General features: G+C 39.3%; 3 protein-coding genes across 3 annotated transcripts; 2 read left to right on the forward strand and 1 right to left on the reverse strand.

The window, feature by feature from the left end:
* Nucleotides 1-222: 222 nt before the first annotated feature.
* Nucleotides 223-4,835, forward strand: eif3f (eukaryotic translation initiation factor 3, subunit F). The gene is made up of 8 exons (XM_034204466.1): nt 223-390; nt 795-865; nt 1,423-1,502; nt 1,585-1,722; nt 1,858-1,949; nt 2,183-2,319; nt 3,859-3,972; nt 4,446-4,835. Exons 1-8 carry the CDS (start codon nt 237-239, stop codon nt 4,521-4,523), a joined length of 864 nt encoding a protein of 287 aa, XP_034060357.1. The 5' UTR covers nt 223-236; the 3' UTR covers nt 4,524-4,835.
* Nucleotides 4,836-5,618: 783 nt separating this feature from the next.
* LOC117538610 (MICOS complex subunit MIC26-like) lies at nt 5,619-6,626 on the reverse strand. Its single transcript, XM_034204467.1, has 2 exons — nt 6,001-6,626; nt 5,619-5,951 (listed from the first exon to the last, which is right to left on the reverse strand). Exon 1 carries the CDS (start codon nt 6,601-6,603, stop codon nt 6,004-6,006), a length of 600 nt encoding a protein of 199 aa, XP_034060358.1. The 5' UTR covers nt 6,604-6,626; the 3' UTR covers nt 5,619-5,951; nt 6,001-6,003.
* dnaaf6 (dynein axonemal assembly factor 6) lies at nt 6,607-10,999 on the forward strand. Its single transcript, XM_034204468.1, is given in 10 exon segments — nt 6,607-7,569; nt 8,028-8,039; nt 8,041-8,070; nt 8,072-8,096; nt 8,227-8,332; nt 9,420-9,462; nt 9,464-9,517; nt 10,006-10,038; nt 10,040-10,092; nt 10,755-10,999. Coding segments are annotated over 10 exon segments (582 nt in total). The 5' UTR covers nt 6,607-7,473; the 3' UTR covers nt 10,885-10,999.
* The last annotated feature ends 981 nt before the right edge of the window (nt 11,000-11,980 follow it).

Raw genomic sequence — 11,980 nt, forward strand, 5'->3', positions numbered from 1 at the left:
ACAACACTGAACTAATGAACACATGCATGAGGCAATAATTGTAATAGTTTAAAATATATGGTGCTTCTAACTTAGTATTTTCACACTTTTTAACAGTATTGCTTATTTTACCTAAGTAAATCCTCTGAGTACTTAGTTCTTCCATCTCTAATGATATCAGAAACATTGAATCGTCATTATAATTAGGGTCATTTTCAACACCAGCTCCCCGTCCTCCGGCCTCCAGATGGCGGTATATGTGTTGCCAGCAGGCGGTGCTTCAGTCCTCCTTTTCCAACATGTCGGTGTACGGGCCAGTGGTGAAGATTCACCCCGTCGTTCTCGCTTCTATCTGCGACTCTTACGAGCGGAGAAATGAGGGAGCGAGTCGTTGTATCGGCACCCTGTTGGGTACGTAGAGACTTTAATTATTTGTTGGGCGGGATGCTGTCTGATAAAAGACGCGATGGCTAGCATGCTAATGTTAGCTTCCCTGCGATTAGCATCCCTGCTAGCGCATGTTTCAATCCAGTAGTAGCTAGCTACATCTGGTTAGCCAACACAGCTAACTAGCAGCATCTCTTGTAACAGCTGGCTGTTATCAATACACAGATGGGAACATTAACTATCTGCCAAGTCATTTAACCTTCTCTGATTAATATATACTACCATGGTATGTAGTAACAAATATTGAAAATAGTTGATTGTAGTTGTTGATGATGGTTCGTTATGATTTTAGCCTCTTGTTTGGTAGCTATCATGGCTAAGGCGGCTAGCTAAATAATAATGCCTCATATGCAACATTTCTCTTTCAGGTACTGTTGACAAGCACTCAATTGAAGTGACCAACTGCTTCTCTGTCCCTCACAATGAATCTGAAGATGAGGTATGTTGTGATACTCATTTACTCACAGTATACATGGATACTTTATTGATCCCAAATTGGGAAGTTATTTTGTTACAGCAGCAATGTGTTCAGGCATTAACATATTTAAAAGGTGGAATAAAGTATAGACAAAGAATACAACGTTTAAAATATTAAAGATACATTTGAATGTTCTACTACATTATTATCATTATTGTGCTGTCCAACACTTTAAGGTAGCATATTTAACATGTACCCTACTTTTAGCCCTGGCTTTTTATAATGTTTTCCCCTGGTAACACTCTGAACATGTTGTGTACAAGTATCTGTAGTACATTTAAGTATTTGGAGTTGGATGGAAAATTCTAAATGGCTTTGTCCAGAAGGACCATTGTCTTTCCTGGAGGTCATGTTACTCCTGAACCATACATGAATTAAGATAAGCTTTCTTTAAAAACGCATGCTCTTTTTCTTGTGTGGGCTTGTATGTAAGAGTGAAGAAACTACCTGGCTGCCTCATATTGCATTGTTTTGTTATAGAAGGGCAATATGTCAAATGTAATTCTCTTTGCCAACAGGTTGCTGTGGACATGGAGTTCGCTAAGAACATGTACGAGCTCCACAAGAGGGTGTCACCCACTGAGGTTATCATCGGATGGTGCGTCAGTTGACCAAATTAGAAATGTCAAAGATGGAATATAAAAGACGTTTTCCAACCAGTGTTAAATCTGTCCTCCCAGGTATGCCACAGGATTTGACATCACAGAACACTCGGTGCTCATTCATGAGTACTACAGCCGTGAAGCCACCAACCCCATCCACCTGACCATGGATACGGCCCTGCAGAGCAGCAAGATGAGCATCCGCGCCTACGTCAGGTATGCTGATTATCCTGTTTGAAAACACTGACCTCAAGGTTTAACTCTAGTCTGAGCCCTGTACATGGTCCTTTTTTGAGTGATCAACTACAAATGAAGTGCCTGCTTAATTGTGCTTCTCTATTTCTTACACAGTGCGCAGATGGGCGTGCCAGGAAAGACAGTTGGTGTGATGTTCACCCCGCTCACTGTCAAGTATGTCTACTTTGACACTGAGAGGATAGGCGGTAAGATCACAAACAATAAATGAAGATAACTTTTTGAGAAATCTGTCTGACTAAATATCTGCCATCGTCAAATTCTCAGTGATATTTGAATTGCTGTCTCTAAAACAACTTGTTTGTCAACTTGGATAGCGCCTGTTAATTATTTCCCCTGCCAATACATGTATAACTTTGTCCCGGTTGTTTGGCTCTTAATTGCAGTACTGCACTCTAATAATCCCGTGTGTGTTTTCCAGTGGACCTTCTGCAGAGGACTCGTGTCCTTCCGAGTCGCACCAAGGGGCTGACCTCTGATCTGTCCCAGGTGGGGGGCTCTGCAGCCAGGGTTCAGGACATGCTGACCACCATGCTGGCATACATTGATGATGTGCTGGTGAGTAATAGAGCAATTGAAACGATAATGTGACTCAAATACGATAAGATTAGTAGACATGCCCCAAATGATTAGCAACAGGTCAAAACTGAATAACTGTCATGTCTATCCGATAGTTGATTAACACATACTGTTGTGGATTGGCTCTCATAGCGGGTCTGTGGGTGTGGGTATTAAAAAAGAAACCATTGACCTATACATAGTTTTCAACATTTCCTTTTAAATGTATGTGGCATATAGATATTCTGCACCTGTGGTCCCCTGGATGAATTTTAGAGAGAGTGATAGAAGTTCCTGAGACTTGGTGCTGTTTTGGAAAAAATATATAATTTATGTATTAAAGTAAGTCTTAATTAGGGATGGGTACCGTTAAGGTTTTAACGGTACTACTACTTTTATCGATACCGCTTATCGATCCGGTCCTTTAACGGTACTCTTATCGGTTCTTTTGGAGAGGAAAATAAGGTAAGGTTAACTAAACAAATCTAACATTGCTTTTTATTTAAATTAAATACATAATATTTCACATCAAAAGAAACAACAATGTTTTAACAAATGGTATTAAATAATCTGATGACAGAACTGTAAACAGAATAGCTGAAACTTTAACAAAATAAATAACTCTGTTTCCTCTAATCATTAACCCATGTTTGTATAATGAGTTAACTCCGTGTGTTGCTGCTAGCATACATAACACCTGACGTGGAAACGTTACTCGTGGATGGGGCTACAGAGCTGCTAGAAAGACGGTCGAACCCGGTGCATTCCTCCGTCTGGATGTGGAGCACTTTTGATAAATGTTTAGACAAATTGCTCGTGTTACCGCCCTCACATGCTAAACACTTATTGCACTTTTGGCAACGAGCATTGAGACGGGTAAAGTTGAACCACACCTCGGAGCGCGTTCTCTCAGCCATCTCCTCAGTGTGTGTGTGTTGCTGCATGTAGCAGCTGCGTGTGTGTAAACTGCCCCGCCCCCTCACAAGCAGGCGGGAGAGAGAGATCTCGTCTGGATTGGAAAGATCGATACAAAATAATCATAGATGCATTTTGCAGTCTTTTTGCGTATTAGAAACGGAGTTGGCGACACTAAAACTGCAATATAATGTTTGTGTAGCAAAAATACATATGACATATATGTTTTGTCTCCAGTACCGATAAAAAGACAGATAACGTCGGAGCTTAACGGTACCACGGTCTTTAATAATTCAGCCCCGGGGCCCCTTTAATACCCATCCCTAGTCTTAATATATATACCTACAATAGAGTTGTAGAAGAACAATTATTTTGTATGCTGTAACTTTCCAGGTTAGACTTTAAAAACACAGAATCAGGCACGAAAACTCCAATCAGTGCATCTCGAATGATTAGAGAATGTGCAAAATGACAAAGCAATACCTTCTGCTGTTAGTTTTCCTTGTCATATTCCAGATATTCTACTTTATAACACTCGTATCACTATATATGTCTCTAGAGATCATTTGTAAAGTAATGGAGTTTGTGGTGTGTGTAAAGCTAATGCTGTTCGATCTGTCTCAGTCTGGCAAAGTGGCGGCCGATAACAGCGTGGGTCGCTTCCTGATGGACCTCGTCAACAAGGTGCCCACCATCTCAGCCGAGGACTTTGAGAACATGCTCAACTCCAACATCAACGTAAGTTCTCTGCCTTTTTTATTCTCAATTGATTTGGTGTAAGCGGTTTTATACAGCATTGTTTTCACATTGATTACAGGAAGCACTTAATAAGGCTTTGCCTCCCATTGTTGGTTCTCTCCTAACTCCTCTAGTGTCATAACTCTTTTCCTGCACACAGTGGCCGTTTCTCAATGTCGAGTACACTTGCTGCAGAGCCACTATTTCAAGTATACTACGTCATCGAGTGGCGCCGAATGCTGGGCATTTATCATGCATTTAAACAGTCCTTCGGCGCCACTCGATGACGTAGTATACTTGAAATAGTGGCTCTGCAGCAGGTATACTCGACATTGAGAAACGGCCAGTGTCTGTCTCTGTGACCTTCTTGTAACACTGTTAAAGGAGTATAAGCATATTTAGGTAGTTTACTAATGGTATGTCATCATGAACACACTTGTAATAACAAAATGAATGTGTTTAATGTGTTGCAGGACCTGTTGATGGTGACCTACCTGTCTAACCTCACCCAAGCACAGATCGCTCTGAATGAGAAGCTGGTGCTGCTCTGAGGGGATTTCATTGAAGTGATATTTAATTTTGTACTTTTTTTTTTTTTTTGGGGCAGACATGAATAAAGATGTTTAAGTCATACAGTGTTCACCTTTGGGTTTTTCCAGGCATTGTTTTTGGTAATACTGTAATTACAAATAAGACATTTAGATTTCTCACACATGGCTACGGATTTTTATGGAAATGGTTAAATTGCTAATGTAATCTGGATTTTTGAAGTAATATTTGAAACTATATATAAGGTAGCTCACATTTACTGACTAACTCCTGTAGTGTTATATATGATGTTTGAAATTAAAGTTGCAATCGTGTTTTTATGCATACTTGATGACTCTTGGCCCACAGAGAGCCATGTCTTTCCAGCTTATCCCTATCTGTCTCTCTGTCTATCTGTGCGCTCATGGAGCCTCCTTCTTCTTGACCCTCTTCTATCCCAGGTGTGAAATCCTCATCTCTCTCATCCTCTGAGAGCTCAACATCTTAATCTCCCTGAACTATCTGGTACAGAAAATATCTGCTTCAGTTCCGTCTCCTGCGACAATATTGAATCATAAAGTCCATGAAGATAGTCCTGAGTCCACTAGAATGGACATTTATAAAAGAGCTGTTATTTCAAAACTTGAATGATTTAATTGCTTTCAGAACTAATTATATATATAGTTCCTCACATGTTAATAAACAAGAACATATAGGATTTTCATGTTAAAAATAATAATTATTCAACAATATTTTACTTCTGCTTCTATACAATTTTGTTTTTGGTATGCCAGCCATTTTGGATGAAAAGAAAGAGGGACTTCCCAGCATGCAATTGTAACCAATGACATATCACTGGAAAGACCAGGATGTCCTCTGTACAGCACATCAGATATTGATAGACTAGCTCAAAAGAGTAAAAGGATACACATGTTAATAAAATGTCCACTACAGTGGACATTTTCAATGGGCTGGGTCCCAGGAGGATATTATAAGAAATGTTTGACAGTTCGCCTGAAAAAATAAGCAACTCATTCTCAAAAAAGTTAATTTTATTTTGTAATGATTGTATGTAACGCATGAAGGTCTGCAACTAACAAATGTCTGAAGACGTCAAACATAAGAGAGTAGATTTTTAATATTTCACTACATAAATATACATTCAAATCAGAAGCATACGTTGATTATTCAAGTTGCAAAGCTCTTGTGACAGGCCATGCCCGGCCTGAGTTACATGTGAATCTTAGTGCAAATAGTGGGCATGAGGAAGTCACACAGATTAGTGCCTGTCTGTGCAGCAAATGTCAATCTACAATATCAGGAAAAGGCTGATTTTTTTATTGCATAATCACACTACAATCCTCAGGGTGATTGCTGAGTTGTTGCAGAATCACACTTTGACCCTCAGGATGATTTGGTATTGCTGAGTTGTTGCAGAATCACACTTTGACCCTCAGGATGATTTGGTATTGCTGAGTTGTTGCAGAATCACACTTTGACCCTTCAGGGTTTAGTTTCTGAGTCTTTTCCAGATTTACTTTGAGGATTCACCATCTTCTCCAGGGCAGCGTAGCTCTGCACAGCCCGGTCATACACGGAGTCTCCGGCTGACTTTACGATGGTCGCAGCTTTCTCCGGGTAATACATGGAGGCGCTCACCGTCATCAGGCCCGCCGGTAACATAAACCTTTTAATCCTGGAGCCCCTGGCGAGGAACAGCCCCAGGACACCGGTGAAGCCGACTACTCCTGCCCGGGGATAGAAGTCCTTTGGTGGGTCCTTCAAATAGGCATAGGTGTCGCTCCCACACTGGACCACGCTATGAACTTTGGGTTGAATTGTGCTGTAGGTGTCCTTGCACCACCCCGTGTATGGCTCCGTGAACTCCCGCAGGGTGGCGACACTCTGCTCCAGGTGACCCGCTTCAGGCTGCACATGTAGTGGCTTCTGTAGAGGAGGAGGAGCGGTGTACAGAGACAGCTCGTCCAGGAGGAGTGAGGGGGCGGACGGCTGTGGATCCCCGTCACGGGAGGCAGCAAAGACGGGGTTCGGGAATAATAAACTCATAGGTCCCGGCATTGCACTGCCTGTCACCTTCAACATGATCCCCGCGTGCTATGCAATCTCTACGGTGTCTCAGGAGGGACCTGGTTCATACTCGGAGCGATAATAACGCCACCTTTCAGTAGTTTGGTGACAAACGCGTTTATTATGCTTGAAAGCACAACATCAATGTAAAGCTATTTCAAAGTATGCTGGACAGGTTTTATTTATATGCATACACATTGCAATACATGTTGTTATTATTTTACTGTTTTAAGAAGTATTTAGTGGTCGAATATAGGGACTAATGTTATTCTGAGATTATTCTTGAGTCCAATTTATTGGTTGTACTGTACTATATTTATATTTTTGCTGAATTTCATTTAATTATCAGTTATTGTGCAGATTAACTTTTTAAATATCAAACATGATCTTGTATTCTGCATTGTTATAGGTGTAACTAGGCTACCTGTTATGGAGAGCATATCCTATACAAATATGAATATTAGCTCCTACTCAGCATACTTTAAAGGTAATAATAAAGTTCTACACGTTAATAAAGCAGTAATTATATTCTGGTAATGAATAACACTTTGAGATGGTATTTTTTCAAGTATTTTTGTTGTTGTCGCAATAAAGAGTTTTATTTTAAAACACCCTAAAAAACTACAAATTGAATTTCCCCTTCCGTTAATCTGACGTCACTGTTCCCATGGCAGCCTGATGGCAGCCCGGTCGTCTCCATGGAAACGGAACAAGCGTCAACAAAAGCAACAGTCCATACGATCACTAATGGAAAAGCTACATTTACATATTCAACTTTTTTTTAAGGATATTTCTTAAACTATTTGACCTGTTTCTGTTTCGAGGGGGTGGTCGTGCCTTTTTTCTAAGAAACAATAAGCCAAAAGTAACTTGTTTTTCTTCTGAATGGAGTTTGCTGGAGCATCATCGCTGCAGCACCTACAGGCTCTGTCCAACTTGTTATCAACCCAGCAGGAGGATGAAGATGATGAAGACTGTAAAGTAAGATATTGTCCACTCTTGATTTAGTCTGCCCAGGTTTAAAAGTTAATTTAGTTCACTCAGCCTTCATATGAAGAATATTTAATACAATACACACAAAGTAATGTTTTTCAGAAAACTTTGCTAGTGAGTGAAAGGTGTGTATTTGTAGTTTTTTGTCTAATAACTGCCTTATAATGACTGATTTAGCCTAATGCATGCAATTGTTTTCCTCTTTCTGTCTGCTTATCTTTGAGAGATCATATATTCTATCCTCTGTCTTTCATCCAAACTGTCCCGCCCAACTAATTTTATTTTTTTTATCTCATAAATTGTTACTCATGGCAGAGGAAAATGTTAATATATCTGAAACCAAAGACTTATGTCCATTAGAGTGAATTACAAAAATGTGTAATCTAATCAAGCTGAGTCTCAAACTCCCTGTTTGCCTTACGATAATATCAATTATTTTTCAACAGAATATCAACGCTTTGTGCCCGGCTTGGTCCTGGACAAGTTGGTCCCCCCACCCAAAACAGATAAAGAAGGTAATGCTTAATAGTTCTTCTTACACTTAACTTCTAAAAATGAGCACCAACCTCATTATACTTACTCAGGTGTCTTGATGAACTGTACAAACTACATTTGCTCATGTGTATTTATTCACTGTGTATTTAGTGTCTACTGCCTATGTGAAGAGAACGAGCAAAGATATCTGGAGCGAGGAAGAGGTGGCTGAGGGCTGCCAGTATGAAGACGATAATGACCCGCGCCCACAGCCTGAGTAAGACTGCAAGGCACACCCTTGCTTTAAAGGGGACACACACTGGCTACACCCTCACAAGGATTACACCTTTCCTCATTCTTCTTTAGTTTAATTCAACCTTTAAACCAAAAGGTCAAAACCATCCATGCATTGAAATTACCTCCCTTCTTTATTCTAAACTTTATTGTAGTATTACTTTATACTTGCCTTGGTCATTACCCTTGTACTGCTTTTGATTTAAGTGAACAAGAAACAAATGTAGACAGCACCAGCTTAAAATCAACCCCAGACATGTTTTAAACCTCTGGAACTGTACTCGTAATTGTTTCGATAAATGTATTTCATTTAAATAATTGTATTTTTATCCTACAAATTATTTACCCTAATTATTAAGTTCTAGGTCTTCATAACTATATTTTATTTTGCATCCTTATTTCCAAACCTATTATCAAATTAATAATCAAAATATTTTAATGGATTTTGAATATTGTAATGGCATTGCCTCGCTTCTGTTAGTATGTGGTCTTTCTTAGATTTTTTATAAAAAATAAATACAATCAATGATGACTAAAGTGATAAAGGTTGAATATATGAATGTTCCCTCTCCATTGACCTCAGCTGACCCTCAGTGCCCACTCCTTCCTGTTTGTTTTCCGTTTCTGGTTAATGCCCTGTTGATTTAGTCTAATGTGATGTTACATTACATTACATTGCATTTAGCTGACGCTTTTATCCAAGCGACTTACAATAAGTGCATTCCGACCAAGAAGATACAAACTTGAAGAAAACAGAATCATATAAGTATGGGAACTTGGGTCCCCCTCGCAGTGAGGGTGCAGCGAGCTGTTTGGCTGATGCAGAGCGGAGTGCACGCGCTGGGGTGTACGGTTTAACCATGTCCTGGATGTAGGAAGGGCCAGATCATTCGCAGCATGGTACGCAAGTACCAGTGTCTTGAAGTGGATTCTAGCAGGAAGCCAGTGAAGGGAGCGGAGGAGCGGCGTGGTGTGGGAGAATCTAGGAAGATTGAAGACCAGACGAGCCCGCTGCATTCTGGATGAGCTGCAGAGTTGTTACATTTATGTGTGTATTGCCTTGTGTTCAGGTATGATATAATCCTGAAGCAGAGTGTCGGAACAGAGGATATCTTTCCTTGGCTTGAATGGAAAAGACCCATCCTCCATGTGCTGTGAATCAATGCTGGTAATTGATCTATTTTTATACTCAATGTCCTTATTTTGACACCGAAACATAAAAAAGCTTTCAAGGATGTATTCAGGGGTCAGCAGCAGGAGACCCATTATCAGGCTGTATAACAGGCTCTCCCATTGCCAAGGGTGGGGTCGTTTTGGATAATTCATTATAAGAAATACATCATTTCAGACTGAAAAACTAATAACATATTTTAAACTTAATGCAGGGTATACAAAGTGTTAAGGGGCCTACAATTAAACTGTTAAGCTGCACAACAAGACAGAGTGAGTGTAACTGTTTTGGAAAATCTGACAATTCTCCACAAAACAGATCAAGAAAATAAGTGACAGTAATGTAACACCTTATAGTTTAAGTAATGATACACAAGAGTGAGAATATGATTTAGGCAACGTTACATAGGTAGAATTTTGTTTTCTTTCCCCATGAAGATCAAACTGTGTACAATATTAATGATGCTGACTTGTTCCCACTCTTAGGTGAAAATCAAACTACCAGACACTAAAGCAACAAAGTGTGGTCCTGGATGTAAAAGAGAAGTTCCTTGATCTGCGGACACTTAAATAGTAAGGGATGCTTTGAAAATGTTCTCTTTCATTTTGAATCCCCTCAAAACGGAGCAGCAGCAGTTCAGACCAAATGCTCCCATTAGCAGACATTTCCTTTAAATCAGAGGTTCACGTCATGATCTGAGCTTTGACTGCTCTTTCACCCCGCTCTTAACATCCTCCTCCACTCAGATTCTCCCTTTAACCCAGGGGTGTCAAACTCAAGGCTCGGGGGCCAAATCCGGCCCGCGACTTCATTTTCTGTGGTCCCGCAAGAGCTCAATTACGATTACGATTACATGCCGATTTACAGAAGCACGTTGCCCATAAACTACATGTCCCACAATGCATCTCTCATTTGACTTTTTTATTCAGAATTTGGCTTTTCTTTTTAAATCATTTTGTGACATTCTCACTGAAGAGACTTGCAATTATTTGCCCTAGACTTCTGCTTTCAGACATAGTTAATTAGGAAGTTATTACCCTATCTGATAATAATCCAATGCAGAGGCAATCATGTAATATAATACATTATTTTATATATATTAAATATTTATATATGTATTTTTATATAGTCTTAAAGTTACAACCGGCCCTTTGAGTGCAACAATAATGCTGATGTGGCCCGAGATGAAATTGAGTTTGACACCCCTGCTTTAACCTGTCTTTTTTCTCTTCAGTAAACTCGGTCTTCATCTCCCACATCCGATCCACAGCCACGAGGGAAAGGCTCAGTTCTTCAGTGAGAGGGAGGAACTGGAGGTGACTCTACTGATCAAACGACCCATGGATTTTATCAACATGCCTTAAGAAAGAGTGACTACAGCCAACACGTATTTGAGAGACGTAGAGGAGATTGATGTATATTTTAATGCTGTTTTCTACACATGTCTCCTTTTATTCCATGAGTAATAAAATATGTTTTATATAATGTGATGTTTTTTTTATTGGCAATGCAAAGGTTCATCCATAATTTTTTTGGCTGATACCTTATTTATTGTGAATGGTAATCATATGTAGCTGCTATTGCAAAAATGATTTTTAGAAAATCGGGCCTATGAGGGAAAGCCGTACATTAAAGAATAGTTTTAAAATCAGCCATTTAATACAATATTTACATGCATGCATGCGTGTTTATTTAGAAATTATTTAGTCGTTTTCATTAGGAAGATGCCCTCTGAATTAGGCTACTGAGACCTTACTAACTCTGCAGTCCTGCATTCAAAGGTTACTCAAGTAAAAGTAGAAAAGTATTCGCATCAAAATATATTTAAAGTACCAAACGTAAAATAAATCATTATGCAGTATCTATATAATATTATTATTATATGCTTTGATTATAATTATTGATCATTAAAGTGTTCTCAAAGCTGGTAAAAGTGCAGCTAGTTTGAATGAGTTTGTACACTGCAGGGTAGCTTGTGAATTTACTCCAGGTGGAACTAAAGTCTGATTTAAGAGTTGATTATATTTCACATCATTCATCCAGATCTGTAAAGTAACTAAAGGTACAACATTAATGTAGTGGAGTAAAAGTACATGATTTACCTCTGAATTATATGTGGAGAAGAAGTACGAATAGCAACAAATGAAATAATCAAGTAAGTTAAGTCCCTCAAATGTGTACTTAGGTAGGCTACAGTACTTCAGTACTTAGTTTCTTTACACCACTGCTTATAACAGAGTATTCCAACACTCTGACCATCTACTCTAAAGGTCCCCTATTGTACTGTTTTTCGGGCTAATGGTTACACAAGCCAAAACATCGTTATGACATCATAGAGTGGTCAAAATCTGATCAGCTCATTTTCAGACAGGTTTTTATAGAAATGGATCAGGATCAAAAGTGGGAGAATCTTTTTCCCGAAACATTCAGAATCTCTTACAGAGGGGACACATATTAGTG

Source organism: Gymnodraco acuticeps, unplaced genomic scaffold (assembly GCF_902827175.1).
Source record: "Gymnodraco acuticeps unplaced genomic scaffold, fGymAcu1.1, whole genome shotgun sequence".
NCBI classification, from domain to species: domain Eukaryota; kingdom Metazoa; phylum Chordata; class Actinopteri; order Perciformes; family Bathydraconidae; genus Gymnodraco; species Gymnodraco acuticeps.

Coding starts and splice junctions, on each gene's coding strand:
- LOC117538610 (XM_034204467.1), bottom strand. CDS start 6,603: ATGTTGAAGGTGACAGGCAGTGCAATGCCGGGACCTATGAGTTTATTA.
- eif3f (XM_034204466.1), top strand. CDS start 237: ATGTGTTGCCAGCAGGCGGTGCTTCAGTCCTCCTTTTCCAACATGTCG. Junction 391..794: donor TTGTATCGGCACCCTGTTGG/GTACGTAGAGAC, acceptor TTTCTCTTTCAG/GTACTGTTGACAAGCACTCA. Junction 3,973..4,445: donor TGCTCAACTCCAACATCAAC/GTAAGTTCTCTG, acceptor AATGTGTTGCAG/GACCTGTTGATGGTGACCTA.